At 40.8% G+C, this 21,147-nt stretch overlaps 1 protein-coding gene across 1 annotated transcript; it reads right to left on the reverse strand.

The window, feature by feature from the left end:
• Positions 1-691: 691 nt before the first annotated feature.
• Positions 692-19,265, reverse strand: LOC145343456 (ARL14 effector protein-like). Its single transcript, XM_080189697.1, has 4 exons — positions 19,221-19,265; positions 8,699-8,849; positions 7,601-7,737; positions 692-920 (listed from the first exon to the last, which is right to left on the reverse strand). The coding sequence occupies exons 2-4, from the start codon at positions 8,831-8,833 to the stop codon at positions 692-694; spliced, it is 501 nt and encodes a 166-aa protein (XP_080045823.1). The 5' UTR covers positions 8,834-8,849; positions 19,221-19,265.
• Between the last annotated feature and the right edge of the window lie 1,882 nt (positions 19,266-21,147).

Here is a 21,147-nt window from a genome sequence, read left to right on the forward strand (position 1 = left end):
CCTAGTTAGTCCCCCAACACTAACGGAGATTTAGCATGGCCAATCCACTTAACCCACACAACTTTGGACTCGGAGAAAACCACAGCAAACCCATGCAGAATGTGCAAACTCAACATTGACAGTGACCCAAACCTGGGTCCTTGGACTGTGGGGCAGCAATGCTAACCACTGTGCCACCCAGATAATTGATAAAACTTTCATTTCTCCCCACCCCCAAAAATCAAAAGGAATGAGCAGGCACTTTGTGATCTGTGTAGCAGAATACTGTTTTGATGTAATGGTTGGGAACAAAATAGATTGGAAGAGCAGTCCCAGAATATTCCCAATCCCCACCTCCCTATTGTCTCCCTTTAAAAACAAGCAAACTCACATGAGGCAAATGTGTTGTGAAACTGCCTTTATGCAAGTTTCACATTTAAACAAAATGTCACATTAGGAGAGATTGAGATGCATTCTTTATTTTCACTGGTTAATTGATATGTACAACTCAAGCCTACATGATTAGTTCACACAATCATTTCTACCTTTACTAGAATTGTATCAGGCACTATTAACATATTAGTTTATTGTGCAATATCTGACAAATATACAAACTAATGGTACTAAAAAATTTTTGCAAATTTCTATGCATTAAAAAAATTTACTTCAAAAATTTCATGACTCTTTACGCTCCATTCAGACCTGAATAAATTCAGCTAGAATTCAAATTTGGGAACTTTTGCACAATATCACTTCCCTCTGTTTCAATTCCGTCATAGATCCACTTCCGGTTGCAACGACAAATAGAGCCACATTTCCACGAACTGCACTTGGAGCAGGGATAGAAACAGCCAGGACAGCTTTCATCCAGACAGTCACACAGGTCTACTCCACTGAATAGCAGTCGGCCAGTGTTGTCATATTTTCTCTGCCAAACAGTACTGAAAAAAAAAACAGAATACATTTTAAAATTACACAACTCCCTTTTCAGATTCTACAAATCATTAGTATTACCACCAGATTGCTGGTGTGGCACAACTGATGAAGAGCTTTTAAAATCATATACTAGAGCCAAAAATTGCTGGAGATGTGAATTGCTTTTGGTGCAATAATGCCAACATCCCATTAGTGTCTGATCCAACAGGTTCTCTCTTTAACCAATTAGATTTAAGATGGAAAAAACAACAGATAAAGAATGAAGGCAACTTCAGGGAGCAGTTGGGTAAGTTCTCAGAAGGTGGTTTTCCTTTCTTTTTCTATCCTTTTCAGCCTCCAGTATGTGTTATTTCTGTGCTGCATAAGAACTACTTAGCAATTATTCTTACAAGTTAAGGTATGCAAGGGCAGCATGACCGAGTGGAATGTGCCACCAGGAGCATGTGGGAAGTAACATTTGATGTAGACAAACATCTCTAGGAAGCATCACTGGCCAAAAAAGTTTAAGCTCTGGATCTGGGAACTCGAACAGTAACTGGAGTCACTTGGTGCATCCATGAAACAGAACTACATGCATAGCAATGTTAGGAAGATGGTAACACTGCAAGTTAGGCACATGCAGCCAGAGAGAACAGGTGACCACCAGGCAGTCGAAGAGAACCATTAAGGTAGTGAGACAATCTCACTCAATAACTGATTTTCTATTTTGGACAGCAATAAAAGTGCAGCAAGAGCCAAGTCTATAGCACCACAAGCAGCTTAGCTGCACTGGAGGAGGGGAGAAAGTAAATAGTGATAGGGGGTTCATTCATTGGAGGAACAGACAGGCATTTCTGCAGCCACTCATGCAGAATAGTATTTCATACACCTGGTGCCAAGCCAAGGATTGCATAAAAAACTGCAGATCATTGGCTGAACAGCAGAGATAGTGGTCCACACTGGTACTAACAGCTTAGGTAGGAAGACAGATGAGATCCTGAAAGCAAGTGAGTTAGGAAGCAAGAGCTTAAATACAGTAATCTCAGGATTACCTCAAGTCACGCATGCTTGAATAGGAATAGGAAGACTAAGCTTTTGAATATGTAGCTAGAGAATTGGTGCAAGAGGGAAGCAATTAAGTTTCTGAGGCCAGACTGATGCACTAAACCACCCCCCACCCCCGCCTGATTTTTTTTTTGTCAGCATGCAGAAAATCAGGTCTGAAATCTCAGCAATTCTTCAGGAGACATGCCAGTTTCCAGTCAGACCTGACTGAAAAATTATGGGAAAATTCCACCTGTTGAATCAGTTTGGGTGGATCTAAGAAACAGCAAAGGGCAGCAAACATTAGTGGGAACTGTTCTCAGCCACCAAATTGTAGTGATAATGTTGAACATGGAACGTACAATATTAATGGGCGACTTCTACCTGCATTTAGATTGGGTAAACCTAATTAGCATTAATGCTGTGGATGAAGAATTCCTGGAACATGTACAAGGCAGGTCCTGGAACAGTACATGGAGAAACAACTAGGGACAGGCGATTTTAGATTTATTATGAAATGCCAAAGGCTAATTAATTAACCGTGCTGTAAAGCAAGGTTAGGAAATAGTAACTATGTAGTAAATGGATTGTTCACAGGATGGCAAGCAGACTACACAATGATCAGTGCTGGGTCACATGTTCACAATTTAAATGACTAAATAAAATATTTCCAAGCTGGTGGCAAAAACTAACTGGGAATGTAAATTGCAAGGAGGCTTCGCAAACAGGCACAAACATAGAAAATAGATGCAGGAGTAGGTTACTTGGCCCTTCAAGTCTGCACCACTATTCAATATGATCATGCACTTTCAGTATCCCACTCTCGTTTTCTCTCCATGCCCCTTGCTGCAAGGGCCACTTCCAGCTCCCTCTTGAACATATGTAATGAATTGGCTCCAATAGCTCTGTTAGAGAATGCCTCAGGTTCACAACTGAGTGAAGATATTCTTCCTCATTATAGCCTTGAATGGCTTAACCCTTATTCTTAGACTGTGATCCCTAGTTCTGGATTCCAACATTTTTGCTGCATCTAGTCTGTCCAGTCCCATCAGGATTTTATACTTGAGATCCCCTTATTCTAAATTACAGTGACTTCAAGCCCAGTCAATCCAGTCTCTTCATATGTCAGTCCTGCCATTCCAGGAATCAGTCTGGTGAACCTTCAGTGGCCCCCCTGAACAGCAAGAATGTCCTTCCTCAGATTAGGAGATCAAAACTGCACACAATACTCACGATGTGGCTTCATCAAGGCCTTGTAAAACTGCAAGGAAAGTGGACAAGCGTGAAGTTATTCACTTCAATAGAGAAAACAAAGGCAGAGTGTTTCTTAAATGGTGAAACATTGATGTCTAAAGGGTGTCCTTGTTCAAAAGTTAAAATTGTTTGCTGTACCCGAATGCTAAACTTTATGAAGGCAAATGGTTTGTTGGCCTTCAAAGCAATGGGATTTAAGTACAGGAAAAAATACATCTTGCAATTGTGAAGAGCCTTGCATACAGTTTTGCTTTCCTCATTTAAGGAAAGACAAACTTTCCACAGAGGGAATGCAATGGAGGTTCACCGGATAAAATCACAAGGATGGAAAGAGGTTGGGAGGCTTGTCCTACAAGGCTATATAAGGCTCTGATCAGATTCCACTTGGAGCATTATGAGCAGTTTTGGGCCCCATGTCTAAGGAAGGATATGCTGGCCTTGAAAGGGTCCAGAGGAGGTTCACAAGAATGATCCCTGGAATGACGAGCTTGTCATATGAGGATTGGTTCAGGATTCTGGGTCTGTACCAGAAGGCTGAGGGAGGATCCTATTTGAAAAACTTACAGGATACTCGAGGGCCAGATAGAGTGGACATGGAGAGGATGTTCCCACGAGCAGGAAGAGCTAGAACCAGAGAGCACAACCTCAGGCTAAAGTGATGATCTTTTAAGAGGTGAGGGAGGAATTTCTTCAGCCAGAGAGTGGTGAAACTGTGGAACTCTGCCACAGAAGGCTGTGGAGGCCAGGTCACTGAGTGTCATTAGATAGAGAGAGATAGGTTCTTGATTAATAAGGCGGTCAGGGGTTATGGGAAAAAGGCAGAAAAATGGAAATGAGAAAAATATCAGCCATGATTGAACAGCAGAGCAGCCTAATTCTGTTCCTATTTCTATGGTCTTACAAGGAGAAATTGAGCAAATTGGGCCCATATTATCTAAGTTTCAAAAAGAACATGAGGTGATCCCACTGAAATTTTCAAAATTCCTACAGGACATGACAGGGCAGATGTAGATAGGATGTTTTCCTTGGCTGGTGAGTCTAAAATCAGGGGCCAAGTCTCAGGATACAGGGAAGATCATTTAAGACTATGGTGAGGAGGGATTTCTTCACTCAGATGTTGCTGAATCTGCAGAATTCTCTACACCAGAAAGCTTGCAAATTCAATCATGGAGCATGTTCAAGACAGAAATTAATAGACATCTGGATACAAATGATACAAGTGACACTGGAGGTTATGATTAGCCATGATCTAACTGAATGACAGAGCAGGCTTGATGGTCTGAATGACCTGCTCCTAGGTTCCCAACAGACTGTTCAATTAATCAAATTCTATATGGAAAGAAACACGATTTCAATTTCACTAGCATTTCAGAATCAAATCACATTAACAGGGCGCTCTACAACAATTAACAGCCCTAAATGGCTGCAGCAAAAACCATTTGTCAACTTAGTCAGTCGATGGTTTAAAGACCCAGCAATTTCATAGCACAGTCATGAGGTTAAAATGGTAATTTTCTAGGATTTGACAAGACAAGGGGAGGAGCAACATAAATCATCTGACAAGCTTTGTAGTGAATCACCTTCACCACCAGTGCCAAGTTTTTAAAGGATTTAAATATTTGGCCAAGCCAAATTACTCTACATCCATCTTCACTGAGAAAGATACCAAAAATCTCCCAGAATTAGAGATCCAAGTGATGAGGGTGAATGAGGAATTGAAGGAAACAAGTATTAGTAAGAAAGTTGTATTGGAGAATTAGCAGGTCTGAGGGTCAATAAGTCCAGTAAGAAGTCTCACAACACCAGGTTAAAGTCCAACAGGTTTTATTTGGTAGCATAAGCCACTAGCTTCGAGTGCTGCCCCTTCATCTGCTGAATGGGAGTTCTGTTCACAAACAGGGCATATAAAGACACAAACTCAACTTAAAGTAATGGTTGGAATGCAAGGTTTTTTTAAAAACAGGTAATCAAGTCTTAAAAAGATATAGACAATGTTAGCGGAAAGAGCGTTAAGCACAGGTTAAGAGGTATGTCTTGTCTCCAGCCAGGACAGTGAGATTTTGCAAGCAAATTGTGGGGGTTACAGATAGTGTGACATGAACCCAAGATCCTGGTTCAGGCTGTCTTCACGTGCATGGAACGTGGCTATCAGTTTCTGCTCAAGTGATTCAGTGTTGTCACGTGTCATGAAGGCTGCTTACCCGAAGATCAGAGGCTGAATGTTCATGACTGCTGAAGTGTTCCCCAACACGAAGAGAACACTCTTGCTTGGTGATTGTCAAGCAGTGTTCATTCATCCAGTGTTGTAGTGTCTGCATGGTCTCCCCAGTGGGCCATGCCTCAGGACAACCTTTCCTGCAGCGTATCAGGCAAATTGGCCAACATTGTCTACAAGTGTATGTACCATGTACCTGATGGATTGTGTTCTTACATGAGATGATGGTATCCATGTTGATGATCCGGCATGTCTTGCAGACGTTGCTGTGGCAGGGTTGTGTGGTGTCATGGTCACTGTTCTCCTGAAGGCTGCATAGTCTGCTGTGGACAGTGGTCTGTTTGAGGTTGTGTGGTTGTTTAAAGACAAGTGGGCATGGCCTCGGCATGATGTTCATCTTCAGTATCGGTTGCATTCTTAGCCGCATGCATCTCCATCAAGACAGTCACCTCAGTATTTCATCGTACCTCAAGCCTATGGATAACTTCACGATACTCCACTTCTCCAGCTTCCATCCTAAACATGTCAAAGAAGCCATCCCCTATGGGCAAGCCCTCCATATACACAGGAACGTCTCAGAAGAGCACAATTGCAACAGATACCTCCAGATGCTGAAAGACAAACAGGACATAGTATCCTTCATTGTCCAGTACTTCCCTGGAGCAGAGAAGCTACAACATTATCTTTGGAGCCTTCAACATGTCATCAACAAAGACAACTATCTAGCCAAGACCATCCCCACACCCCCACTTCTTGCCTTCAAACAGACCATTGTCCACAGCAAACTGCCCAGCCTTCAGGAGAACAGTGACCACAACATCACACAACACTACCACAGCACCTCTGCTAGATGTGCTGGACCACCGACATGGATGCCATCATCTCACGTGAGAACACCATCCACCAGGTACATGGTACAAACACTTGCAACTTGGCCAACGTTGTCCATCTGATCTGCTGCAGGAAAGGTTGTCCTGAGGCATGGTCCATCGGGGAGACCATGCAGATGCTATGACAACAGATGAATGAACACCACTCAACAGTCACCAGGCAAGACAGTTCTCTTCCTGTAGGGGAACACTCCAGCTTTGATCTTCAGATAAGCGCCTTCATGACACACACCAACGCAGAGTCAGTGAGCAGAGACTGATAGCCAAGTTCCATGCACGGAGACGGCCTCAACCAGGATCTTGGGTTCATGTCACACTATCTGTAACCCCTACGACTTACAAAATCTCAGTAACTGTCTGGAGACAATACATGTCTCTTTAACCTTTTGTGAGCAGAACTCCCACTCACCTGATGAAGGAGCAGCACTCCAAAAGCTTGTGGCATGTGCTACCAAATAAACCTGGTGTTGAGGGTTCTTACTGTGCTTACCCCAGTCCAAGGCCGACATCATGGTTAGTAAGTCCACAGGACCTGATATTCTACATCTGAGTGTAGCCAATGCACTGATGATTAGCTTCCAAAATGGTTCCTGTAGATTGGATAGGACCAAATGTTGAGACAGACACACACACACAAAATGGATAGAAAGAAATGTACTGGCATGGATTAAGGACTTGTTAATAGTAGAAAACAGTAGGAACTTTTGCTCATTGTCTCACTCTCACTGTACTGACAGTGGTCAACAGCTTAGTTGTGGGATTGAACATGCAAATAAATACACTGTGGCAGCTCATCACTTACTTTTCAGTGCAACCCCCACATCGCTGTGGCTTTTAGGGGGCTGAGTAGGTAATGAATAGTTAGATGTTCTGGAAACTAAAGGGCTACCTGCTGCACCCCCCCCCCTCCCTCCAATTATTTGCAAACCAGTTATTTGGTTGCAACCATCTTTTTGATTACTTTTAAGGCCAAGTTAAATTGGCTCCCTTCTTTGTCAATCAAAAATCTAATTGTGCAGGCTGTACACAGGAAAGCAGAGGTCACAATCAAACAGAGGAGCAGAATGGCCTACATATGCTCACACCTATATTTCTCTCATTAGACTTGAGCACCAAGACGAATGCTGTTACACTAGGACAAAACTGCTGAAATAAAGTTAAATTTGATTTGGGTCATGCTCTATTAGAATACAAAGAAGGAAAAGCTCAAATTTCAAATTCTAATTAAAATTAAGCCCAAAATGAAATTTGAGATAGAGTTAAAAAGATAAGAGGCTATGAAAATCACGTTGAGAAATTTTACTTGCTCTCGAAGACCAGCTGCCTTAGCTTTGTCCTGCGAATCTCTTTTATCTGCAATCTGGTTTCAGGATTGAATTCAGCTAGCTGTGGGCCAGGGTTCCTAAATGCTAAGCATTTTAACTGGCGTTCAGTTTGCTTCTGCAATCAAAAGGGATTGTGGAAAACATGTTAAATTATCTTTCATTGTAATCATTGATGTTTCAGATATAACATTAACACAGGTTTACTGCTACTGAAACATTCTCCCACGTGTTAAGCCATCTGAAAACAATTGTTACAAACCTACCCGAGGAAATTGTGTCAAGTAACAATTTATAAATGTCACGAGTGCTTGTTAACAGCTATACTCGGGGGAAGGCAAAAGTGCCCAAGGTATCTGCAGGAGCTTGAACAGTGGATACAACTCACCAAACTGTCTCCAGATGTCCATTTTGGCAAAGTTGCTTTCTATTAAACTTTGGTGTCTCCAGCTATCATCTGTGATACAGTTTGGGAAAAAATATTTCCAGCATAAAGGTTACACCTACAGATGAATCAAATGGCTAGAAGGAAGTATGTAATGTTGTTTGCATTCATGCAATTTTTCATGGTCAACAGAACAAAATTATTTGTAGTTCCAAGAAAGTTTGCAGAGGGTAACCTAGTAAGTGAGCAGAAAATTGTGATTTGGGCAATGAAAGTGAGTTGCACACACAAATGCAAGGACATTAGTGGGTGGGCTTTGATCTGCCTGGCATCCTGCAAAAACCTCATTCTCCATCTGAATAGATTCAGCTTATAAGGGATAAAAAAACAAACACATGCAAGAACAGGAAAAAAACATGCAAAACAATAGAGAAATGACCTTGTTCAGTGACTTCCCAAGGTGTTCATCACATACTTATGATTAATGGGATCATCAGTTCATTTCACAGTTCTCCAAACTATTCTATAAAAATCCTGATAATGGTTCAAATAGCATGAGAAGTAAAATAAGATTCCAGCATCAAAAACCTTAAAAAAAAACTAGTTATGCTCCCATTTCACTGCACTTCCACCTGAATACTGATATTGAAAACTTCACACAAAAGCACAACACATGCAAAGGTTCCTCTACTACCATTTTCTTCTGGGCCTGTGTTTCTGATCCACATCCCTCTTGCAACAATTTCTTTCTGCAGTTCACGGTAGGATTCTGAATATTTAATGTCATCTTTTCTTGGTTACAAGCACTCTCTTCAAGAATCTGCTCCATGGCTCACCAGGTATTCCTAGAATTAAAACAAAATAGGCATCTATAAAATCAAATCTGAGAACCTCTCCAGAAAGAAAACAATCTTCCAATCAATACAAGAGTCATTTTATATTTTGCTTACACAATTCATAAATCAATGTCCGGCAAACATACATTCGAGAATTGGGAAGGCTGTATATATTCAGACAGCAGTGAATGTAACAGGACAAAAAGCACTAAGGAGCTGACTATTTGGAAGTTTTAAAACAACTTCACTTTCAAGTTTAACTTGTCATTTCCAATATAGTAGGGGACAGCAGCAAAGTAGAAAAGTAGAGACAGAGTAAAAACAAGTGATAGATTGGAAAGGTGAAGTTTTTTTGACGTGCTGATCTAAAAACAAATTGATGTCTGACTATGTATGATAAACCATTTTAACTGTTACACTATATTCCAAATTACATACTTTCTCTCAGCAGCTTAATAAGTGGCATCCAGCTGGTTCATTTTTTCCTAATATTTGCCCCATCAACCCAACTCCTGCAGGACATACAAAAGAAAAAAAATGTTCAATTGTCCCAAAGATAATAACCAAAATCTGGGATAGATTCCAAGCTGGTATTAGTCACGTGGGCAGCGCAAGAAATAGCCATATTTACCCTTTAAACGTGCTATGATACAAACGATTAAGTGATTAGGGTTGGGAGGTAGCGATGCCTTTTGAATACAAAAAAAATCGGATCGAGTTCAACGGGAATTAAATCGTTCTTAAAGTGGACCATTGTTATGTCAATAAGTGATTTGATCACTGGTGTGATCGCAATGGGTTAAATGGCCTTCCTCCGTTCTGTAACAATTCTACAATATGGTCAGTTAAACGAAGCATAAACTCAGGCCCGTTAGTTCTACAGACCTGCCCACTGATCATCAACTATTCTTCTGAATAATCTGTTAACACTAGACTTGAAAATTAAAAACTTTAGAATTATTGTCTTTCATTTTCTCAATAAAAAAAATTAGAACTACATTTCGAAAAAAAAGTTTGTCACTTGAACACGAATAATTAAATTTGCAATTAGGATCATCTTTTACAGATTTTGCTAACCATTCATACAAAATCTCTACAACCAGGGCACAGTCCTTTACCAATTCATAAGACAACGGCCAGGCATTTAAGGCGCCGCTTAATTCAATAGAGATTGTTTCACAATTAAACAATAAACCTCCACACACGGCTCCAAACTCTGGTCAATCCAAACCTGTTGTAATCGTAGTGACAATTATCACCAACCCCCTCCCCCAACGCGCTAAAATGTAAACAGTTCCAATCTTTTTGGCCACGTAAGGACCGAGATATCAACGCGCAGTTAGTTTTTATACACTATTTATCTGAATAAAATAATTAGCCTCTGGATTATCTTTCAACTTGTCCCCCTCCAATAATCCCCTTCGATCGCCAACTCTCCCGTCAATCACATCCAAATAACCAATGACAGCTGGAGTCACCTGCTAGCTATAACTAACAACCAATGGCTATGGAACTCAAGCAGTGAGTCCATTCGGCCCATTGCAAAACAAAGCTGTCCTCCTTCCCTTCGGCCTCCAAATCTCCAGTTTGTTCATTTGTAAGTCATCTTTCACTCTTAATGCCTATTAAAACCAGTTTATTTAAATAATTTGCATAAATAAATACAAGAAGAAAATTGCATAATCTTTTGATACAAGGCAACACCTGTTAGGTTTGTTAATTCACAGTTAGCGTCCCCTGACTCGCGGCACCAGTGTGCAGGGGAAAGCTTCCTACCAAGACCCTTAGGACCGGTAATAGATGGGAATCAATTAAAAGACCTGTCTCTTGGGTGAAAAAAAGATTAGCTACCACAAAGCTAGAATTGGGTAATGGATTGGAAGAAGAAAGCTATTGTCTCTGCCTGATAATTCAAAGCCCGGTCTGACTTCCAGTAAAATGCTGTTGTTTTATTTCACACTGCAATTGCAAAAATGCTGTATATTTTGTTAAATGGTGATGAGTTGGCGAAGACTAACGTTTGCAATTTTGTATTTTATTTCTGCTCTGCTTTGATTTTTAATATTTGAAGTCACTTTGTAATTTTTCATTTGGCACTGTTCTTAACTCGGCTATGATTGTGTTTTGATTAATTAGTCAATAATAATCAGTAGTGATCTGTTCTTATAGTTTTGCTTTCTCTCGGATCTGGCTGCAAAGCTGGTAGTTTAGTCTAAATCTTTTGTTTTTCACTTTCTCGAGCTATAACACTAAAATAAGGATTTTTTAAAAAAAGTTATGAGTATTGTCCTACTGCATTCTGTGAACTTGGAACTACAAGCCAAATCGCTGGGTAAACTTACCTGGTGGGGTTATTTGAAACATCAGAAGTTGAAATTTTAATTGGACCTGAATTGATGGCCGATGAGAGGATACTAATCAGGAGCTACCTGAAACAGAAAATGCTGGAAAATCACAGCAGGTCTAGTAAGTTCTGTGGGGACAGAATAAACTCAGTATTTTGAGTCCAGATGACCCTTTGTCAGAACTGAGACCAAAGAGAATCAGCTATGAGCAGAGTGGTGTTTTGAAGTGGCAAGTGATAGGAAGGTCAGGGTCCTGCTTGTGGACAGTTCAGCAAAGCAATCACCCAGTCTGCGTTTGGTCTCTCCGATGTAGAGTAGATGGCATTGGGAGCAGCAAATTCAATAGACCAGATTGAAGGAAGTGCACGTGAAGCATTGCTTCACTTGAAAGGGATGTTTAGAACCTGGTGAGCAAGGAGGAGGTAGTGTTGTACCTTCTATGATTGCATGGGAATGTGCAGTAGGTAGGGGGTGAGGTGTTGGGTGTGATGGAGTGGACCAGGGTGTCCCAGAGAGAATGCCCACTGTGGAATACTGACAAGGGGGGCTGAGTGGAAGATGTTGAGTAGTGGCATCATGCTGATTTGGTGGAAATGGCGGAGGATGATCCTTTGAATGCAGGGACTGGTTGGGTGAAAAGTGAGGACAAGGGGGACCCTATCATGGTTCTGGGAAAGAGGGGGTAAGTATGATGGCCCGGGGGATGGATTGGCTGCGGTTGAGAGTCCTGCCGACCATAGTTGGTGGAAAATCATGATTCAGGAAGAAGGAAGATGTATCAGCAGCACTAATTTGGAAAGTGGCATCATCAGAACAAATGCAGCGGAGGCAATGGGATGGAGTCCTTACAGGATGTAGGTGTGAAGAGCTGTAGTCAAGGCAGTTGTAGGAGTCAGTGGACTTGTAATCAATACTAGTGGAAAGTTTATCACCAGAAATGGAGATAGTGATAAGAGTCAGAGATGGCCATGTGAAAGTGATGGGGTGGAAATTGGAAGCAAATTTGATTAAATTTTTCCAGATCCAGATGAGATGATGAAGTGGCATATTGCCTGAACATAGCCAAGTCTGTTTAATCTTTAAGGTATCTGTGATAACTGTTGAAATTTATTCAGGGAAAGACTATATTGCAGGCTTCCAGAAGCTGGAATGCAGCCAAAAATCCAGTTTAAAGAAACGTTGCTTTGGAGAATAAGGACTGCAGCCAGGTGGAAAAGTCATCCACCGATAACAGAAAGAAAGGCCAGGAACAGAGTGTCTGACCAAAGTACCCAGCCATAGGGTTTATTCAATGACTTGATAAAGTATGTGTCGAGGGGACAGTAACCTGTGTACTAATTTGGGGGGGGTGGTGGTATCATGAAACAGAACAAATTGGGGGTGATTGTTTGTGCTTAAACAAACTGTCTTCCTGTTGCCAGATATATATGAAATTCTTTCTCCTTTCAAAGAAGTTATCTATCTTATTTTATATGTTCAATAATTGCCATATTATAATAATTCAATAAAATTGCTGTATTTAACATACTGCTTATTGTAGTCACTCATTCCTGTTGTGCTCAGAGTTTGGCTTCAAACCCAACTTAAAAGAACTCTCTCAACTCATTCCAGGACCTTGATCCAATATTTTTTTGTTTTCCTTTTAACTTTTTGGATAAATGCTTAGATTAATGTTAAACACAAACATGTTCTTCTTGTCTAATCTTGGGAATGATTGGAACAATGCAGAGATTGCTCCTGATGATTATTCCCTGAGGGAACTGTTAACTCACAGAAAATAACTACTAACATTGTACCACTAGGTGGTAACATAATGCAACCAAACAACTCAATCTAAGAGAATAGAACCATTGAGGAGGCATTAGAAGCTGAATAAAAGAACATAAATTGATAGAGGATCGCATAGAATAATGGCTGAAAGTTAAAATAACTTAGCAAGACTGCCAATACGTGCTGGAATCAGTGTCAGGAAAAGGCTTACACTTACCTTCATTGCCAAAAGTCTGTGTTGTGGCGTTAACAACTTTTGCTGAGTATTTGCAAAGAGCAAGATCCCCCAAACACCAATGAGATAAAATATCTGTTTCTTGGTGGTAATGATTGAGGGGCAAATGTTGGTCGAGGGAACCTGAGTTGCTTTTTTTTTCAATTAATGCCATGGAATCTTTAACATCACCTGAGATATCAGGCTGGGCTTTGGCTTAATATCTCAAGCGAAAGACAAAACTTTCAACAGTGCATCACTCCCCTGGTATTATTAAATTGGCAGACTAGACTGTACTGTAGGCTGTATGTGGGGATTAAACCCAGGATCTTCTGACTCTGGCAAGAACACTACTGCTGAGCCAAGACTGTAATTTTATTTATCTACAATTTTGCAATATTTATACCCATAGACAGACAAGATTGCCAAACCTTGCCAGCCTCAATTATGACAAAGACAGAATAGAACAGAGCATGACCTGTATCCTGCTACAAGCTCAAATGCTTCCTCTGATGCTAGTGAAAATGAATCAAAGGCCTTAATAACCAATACCTGCACACTGAAAGACACAATTAAATCGAAGGTGATCGATTTTCAAATTAAGAGTTTTTGATGTTTTTTCACGAAGCATAATTTATAATGACAGTTGCAATACACGACTGAGGAAGACTGCAGGTACAGAGGAACGTATTACAAAGTAAACTTCTATACATTAACATATGAATGAATTAGAAACAGGCCATTCTGCCCCTCAAGCCTGCTCCATCATTCAGAAGACCACGGCTGCTCTGATTGTAACTTCAATTCCACATTCCCACCTACCCTTGATAGATTCCTGATAAGCAAAGGGTGAAAGACTATCTGGTTCTGCCTTAAAAATAATTAATGGCTTATTTCCTGGCTGTTCCTGCTGATGGGGTTTTCCAGTCTCGGTGATGGCAAAACCCTGCTGCGGATTTCCTGTTTGTGGGAAGGTGTGTACAATGGCAAGCCCTCACTGACAGCGGCAGGACCAGAAGATCCCAATGGCAATGGTAGTCTGCCACTGCCACTGAGAAACATTCTGTGACGGGGGAAGATTGTGGGGGGGAAGATTGGGGGGGGGGGGGGTTGGTGTTGGTGGATGTTGTCCAATGACTCTACTTCCACTGCTTTTCAAGAAACAGGGTTCCAAAGATTCACTAACAGAGAAAAGCTTGTTCCCTTTAGCCCTTTACTTTTCAATAATGACCCCGTGGTTCTAGATTCTCCCACAAGAGGAAACATCCTTTCCAGATCCATCCAAGGGTGGCACAGTGGCAAAGTGATTAGCACTGCTGTCATACAGTTCCAGGGACCCAAGTTAGATGCCCAGCTCAGGTCACTGTCCATGTGGAGTTTGCACATTCTCTTCATGTCTACGTTGGATTCCTCTGGGTCTTCCAGTTTCCTTCACAGTCCAAATATGTGCAGGTTAGGTGGATTGGCCATGCTAAATTGCCCCAGAGTGTCAGGGGGACGAGCTAGGGTAAATGCATGGGGTTATGGGGATAGGGTCTGGATGGGAGTGTGTTCGGTGCAGACTCAATGGGTCAAATGGCCTCCTTCTGCACTGGAGGATTCTATGATCCTGTCAAAACCAGGGTCTTATGTTTCAATCAAGTTATCTCTTGTCTTCAGTGGATGCAAGTCTAGCCTGTCCAACCTTGCCTCATAAGTCAACCTGCCTATTGTAGATATGGGTCTAGAACTTCCCTAAACTACTTCTAAAATGTTTACATCCTTCCATAAATAAGGAGACCAACACTGTAAAAAAAAACTCCAAATGTGGTCTCACCAATGCCCTATATAACTGAAGAATAACCTTTCCAGTTTCAAATTCAACCCCCCTGGAAATAAGCTATAACATTCTATTAGCTTTCCTAATTACATTTTTTTTGTGTTGCCTCCCAATCACTGCATGCTGCACTTCCTGAAGCCTTTTCATACTGGGACTGAAACTGGTCCATGTGCAACAGAATTTACTGACTTTGATATGATTTTATTATTGTCACATGTATTAGCATACAGTGAAAAGTATTGTTTGTGCGCCATTCAGACAAAGCATACTGTTCAGAGGAAAGGAAATGAGAGAGTGCAAAATGAAGTGTGCAGTCATAGCTAGAGTGTAGCGAAAGATCAACTTAATGCAAGGTAAGTCCATTCAAAGGTCTGATGGCAGCAGGGAAGAAGCTGTTCTTGAGTCAGTTGATTCATGACTTCAGACTTTTGTATCTTTGTCTAGACAGAAGAAGGTGGAAGAGAAAATGTCCGGAGTCCACGGGGTCCTTAATTATGCTGGCTGCTTTTCCAAGTCAGTGGGACTTCTCTAATCCTGCCTGATCGCTTTTGTTCTATCTTTCTCCATCTCCTGCTTCATATTCTCTAACTCTTGTCTCAACTTTGTGTTCTTGGATTCTTTTTCTCGTAACTGCTCCATGTGGCTGGCTATTGCTGTGGCCTTGGAAGTGCAATTCTCTTGGCCTTTACTGGGCTCTCCCAACATCTTGGTCATGCGGGTCCCAGACCTGAAATTGGTTTACTGCGGTACTCAAAACCACTTGGGCAATTTCTTAGTGTCTCCTCCCATTCAGACACTCTGCCATTTTTCTGCTCTTACTCTTTAGGGTTTGCCTGACAGTTACAAGAGGCGACCAAGGTAGGGGTCCAGCTTTCGCTAAATTTCTGCCCAGTCCTTTCGAGCCAGTGCACAAGAGGTATGCCTAGCACCCCTCAGGGCTGACTTGCAGAGTTTACACTTACTCCTTGACTAGCCTATCTTCAAATCCTGCTGTTCATCTCACTTTACAGACACATGGTTTATGGCCCAATTACTGGTTGGTTACCTCTCTGCTCATTCAGCCACTTGAATTCTGGCCGTCACATGGGGCAACTACCCTCTTAGTTCAGCCTGGGGCTGAAGGTCCTAGAATATGAGGCTGGTACGTTTGACTTCAGAACAACTTTTGGTTTATTGAAGCCCTCCAGGATTGCCAAATGTTGTTTGGAAATTAGACACTTTGACCAGTTTTTACTGAAACCTGTTTACCTAAGTGTTCTTACTGATGAGGTGAACAAAAGGCAATTTGTGGTTTAACCCAATTTTATTAATAAATCCTTATTATACAAACCCTATACGCAAACAAGTCTCAGTTCCCACAATAATTTAATGCTTTATGCTATTTGATCTGAGTCTCTAATATGACCCTATCGATGAACTTGACCCAGCTGCTGGGTCTAATTCACTGAGCTCTGCCATCTCTCAAACTCATGGTCTTCTTCACAAAGGTTGGGCTGGCACGTCCTCTTCCATTGTTATTGGGTCTCCACCTAGTATTTTCTGTAGGTTGAGACTTCGCTGAGGTTGAGTTGAATCTTTGCTAGGCTGGCGTCCAGGTGTTTCTTCTTATCTTCCTATTCATGCCCTTCTGGAAGGTTCTCTGGCTTCCAGCCAATGATGTTATTGGGTGGGGTTCACAGCACCCAATGGGATTTCTACTTCCATGTATGGAAGATGCCAGGGTCCCTAGGTGTCCATCCTCAAGTGCACGGGGTGCACATACCCCCTTTCCATGTATGGTAATGATGGGAATCCAAAGTGCCAGAGAGCTTAACCAAAACTGGGGAACACATAAATATCATCCTTATTTGGTCAGGGCTGAGCACCTCTGGTTCTAGCGTCCAGGACGTCCAGACTTGTCCCTGTTTGCCTTTGACCTATGTTTGAATTTAAATTGACCTGTTAGAATTCATATTAGGCCTGGCTTTGGAGGCTGTTGCTTGAAATTTAATTTAGATTCTCCAATTCTGCATCAGGCCTAGTTGCTCATACCAATGGCCACTACATGGGCAACATTAGAGAACATAGCCTTTATTGTGTATATATTGCCAATGATATTGGAGTGATGGGCAATACCAAAGATCTATTCAAATTCCAGAATCTGTCCTGACCAAGGAAATCTCAGAGATGTATGAGACATGTCTGCTTCCTAGGACAAAGGACTTGCAGAGATACTTGGATTTTTCAACTTCCTGACACAAGATGTATTCAACTTTGCCAATAAAACCTCACTTAGCTGCTAAAGAAGGATGTTCCACATTGTGACGATAATGTGCTATTAATATATTTTATGTTAAGAGCTTTATGATTCAGTGTTTCTTATCTAGTAGGAATGCAGTAGATTCTGAGAAAGCAGGATAATAAATCATTTTAACTAGGAATGTGTTACTTTGTAGACAATACACTTTTGTTTTATTAAGTTCTCCTGGGGTTTCAGACTAGGTTGACTGAGTCTTGTGCTATTAGATTAATGGGAGAGCTAGGCTTGTAGCAGAACAAAACAGTTTAATTTTCATTTGAAGAGTGCAGTTGCTGGAGAGGACTGTTTAAAGATAGCAACCTACAAACAGCTCTGTCTGTCTGTCTCTCTCTCTCCCTAAAAAATCTGTTTGGAAGTACCAAAACTATTAACCCAAGCCAGAGTACGCGTATTAGAATTTGCTAACTATATTTTAAAATGGGATTGAGATTTATAAAAGAATTATTGCTTAATTGGGGCTGAATCATAATAAGTTAGAAGTTAAGAGTCATTTTTTTCACGTTTAGCGATTGTTCAGTATACAAGAGTTAAACTGTTTCATTTTATTAGAGTTACAATTAAACTGTGTTATGAATAAAACTTGGATTAGGAATCTTTTTATCAAAACATCAGTGGAATCACTCCTGAGGTGAAACATCCTTTCTCACGTGTGCCAAAATAGAAAAATAATAGGGGTCTGATCTGGCTTCATGGTACATCTTGGGGTTTCTGATCTGGTACCCTAATATTATGTATAACAGGAGGACTATTTAAAGTTTAAATCATTTAAATAGGCATTGTCATGAGAGATATGTATTCAACAATAATACAGCCCAAGAATAGAGATTATCTAAGAGGTTGACATATTTCAAAAGGTTTAGGAACATGCATCATGAAAGATGGCAAACAAATTACATTTGGTTACAAAAGTCTATCACAAGTACAATCCAATTAGTCAAACCTGGAGCTTGAGACACTTGCTCTGATATTTAGTATCACAGATTTCCATATATACCTATTTGGTAAATGGTTGATTGATGTTGGAAACTGACCACAAGCCGCTGGAAATGATTTGGCATTAGCCATTGACAAGTGCCTCACCCAGACTACAAGACCTCTGATTAAAATACAGGGCTATGACTTCAAAATCCAATAAATATTGGGTAGCAAAATAGTTACTTCAGACACACTAAATAGGTTACTCAATCCAAATAAAACTGCAGATGTGTCACTAGACCTAGACGGTACAGACATCAACATAGAACATAGATGATCTGATGAGTTTCGGTCAACATGAATATAATGTATTTCAGTAGGAAACAGCAAGTGATCAATGATTGAAGGCATAATAGAAAATAAGTTGACCTGAAGCAATACAACAGATGTGTGATGCCTACTGATGTTTTTGGCTGTAGAGAGGTGAACTAGGTATTTCAAGATATGTGATTTTCAAAGGAAAACAGGTGCTTGTACCCAAAACTCTTCATCAGGACAAATTGTCACAGTTGCACCAGGGACATATGAATATGGGTTGAACAAGGCACCTGACAAAGTATATTGTATGTTGGTCAGAGATCAACAATGATAGCAAGAAGACAGTTAGGATGCATGAAGTATGCAGGAAATAGCAGCCATGTCAATACAGATTTTCCATTGTGCACTTGGTTGAAAATGGCAACACATTTATTTGCTATCCATGGTGGTGATTTCCTTTCTTCTAGGAGGATTGGAAGTTTAGGGAAAGTACATTGACTACTTTCCCAAATTTCCAATCATCAGACAATTGATGGATACTTCATGTATCCACCACAGCCACATTGAATTTAATTTTCCATTTATTTGGTATACCTGAAGAAATCACTTTCAGCCAATGTACAAGTGTGTTGTACACGTACTGGCAAATCTTTCCTCAACACGTATGCTAAATGGGGCATAAGCTAAGTGACAGACTCACCACATTATCCCAGATCCAATAGATTTTGTTCAGGGGAGCTTTCAGGTTCGCTAGCAGCATATGGTGTGAATGGATTGCAGCTGTAGTTTCTTGTTAACACTCACCCTTAAGCCTCTTATATTAAATCTGCCTGCTGAGCAATCTTGTTCTACATCTTCAGATTGACCAAACCTACATGTTTACTAGTCCTAGGTGAGATTGGTATGTTTGTATTAAACAGACTCGGAAAAGCAACATTACCCACATTCCATAAATTAAAAAAAGGAGTGTAATGTGATGTGCCCTTTTTGCAGCTATTAATCTTGGATAACAAGTAGAGGAAGTAGTTAAGATATGGGGTGTGTTTCAGTTGTCAAAGAGGAAGTATTGGAAAGGTTAGTTATCTATTTAAAGTTGTTAAGTCACCAGGACCAGATCTGATGCATCTGAGCATATCAAAGGAAGTAAGGCTGGAAATTGCAGAGGTACTGTCCCTAATCTTCCAATCTCCCTTTAGTGGATGGTGCCATTAACTGGAGAATTTCAAATGTTACACCCATGTTCGTAATAAAAAAAGTAAGGATAAAACCAGTGATTCAAGTCAGGCAGTGTAACACTGATAGAATATAATGAAGTGGATTATAATCCTAGGTCCTTTATAGGAATTATTCTAAATGGGGAGGATTTTCTGGCCATTGGCCAGTGATGGGATCTTCCAGTCTCACTGATGTGACCTCTGCAATGGGTTTCCCGGTGGCAGGGGCTGGATTCTATAGGAAATCCTGTTGACAGTGGTGGGACCAGAAGATCCCGCTGCCAGCCAATTGTGGGTCATCCCCCACCACCAAGAAACATGCTGTGGGGAGTGCTGAAAGTCAAGTAGATTGTGTAATCCTAGGATGTTCACTTTCACTTGCATTTAAATAGACCCGGAGTGCAGATCGAGCTCTTCCTGAAACAAAGGAACCACCAGAGAATATTGTCATTACACAGATAGTGTTTATAGCAAGTTGAAACCAGATTATATAACTTGGGTATCTCTCCTCAATAATGTATCTCTCCATTTAAGACCGTACAGAGATGGGTTCTCACTTAGGAGATAGTAGACTACATGAGGCAATGTATTTTTTAAATTATATGAAAACTTATTGAAGTAGTGAACATTCTTCACCATTAATAGTAATCGCAACACTGATAGTTCTGTGAAAATAGAGTATTATCTTGTTTCTATTGCAGAATCCAGGTCTTAAGCCTAAGTAATGTTATGATGTGGAGATGCAGGTGTTGAACTGGGATGAGCACATAAAAGTCTTACAAGACCAGATTAAAGTCAAACAGGTTTATTTGGAATCATGAACTTTCAAATCGCTGCTCCTTCATCAGGTTCCTGAGTTTTCGGGAACTGCCTTCTGTTAGAGGATATACCATATTCTATGCCATAGAATGTTGCTGTCCTTAAACACACACTTATGTCCAGGCATATTTATAAATTTCAAACCTTTGTCTAACAGATGAATTCTGCTTTTAATTTTCAATCTCTTATAAGTCTTAAAAAGAGTGATTCTCTTATAACTCCTCACCAGTGAGGAATTAGGTCCTGTGGAGAGTTCAGACCATGCATTTCTTTCTCATTGTGATGCTGAAAGCTTGAGCTCAGTAACATGGCAATGGTATGCAGGTCTATTGGATGTGGCTCTCATGAGAGTTGCCAGTCTCTCAATGGGGAAGGTCATGCATACACACATGAGGAAGATCACAGCACTCATGGTCTTGATGGATTCCACCACTGACCTTGCCAGGGCATTCATTCCCTCTAGTATTCTACCTGATCTTCACACACCTCCTGTTGTACATCCAGTTGCCTTACTAATGACTCCAAAGGCTCACCAACCTGAGAATCAGCATTGACTAGTGTTCCTCCAAATGGTATTGGGACTCTTGCCCTTGA

The sequence above is a fragment of the Carcharhinus amblyrhynchos genome, chromosome 5, assembly GCF_965287045.1.
Source record: "Carcharhinus amblyrhynchos chromosome 5, sCarAmb.v2.hapA, whole genome shotgun sequence".
Taxonomy (NCBI): Eukaryota; Metazoa; Chordata; class Chondrichthyes; order Carcharhiniformes; family Carcharhinidae; genus Carcharhinus; species Carcharhinus amblyrhynchos.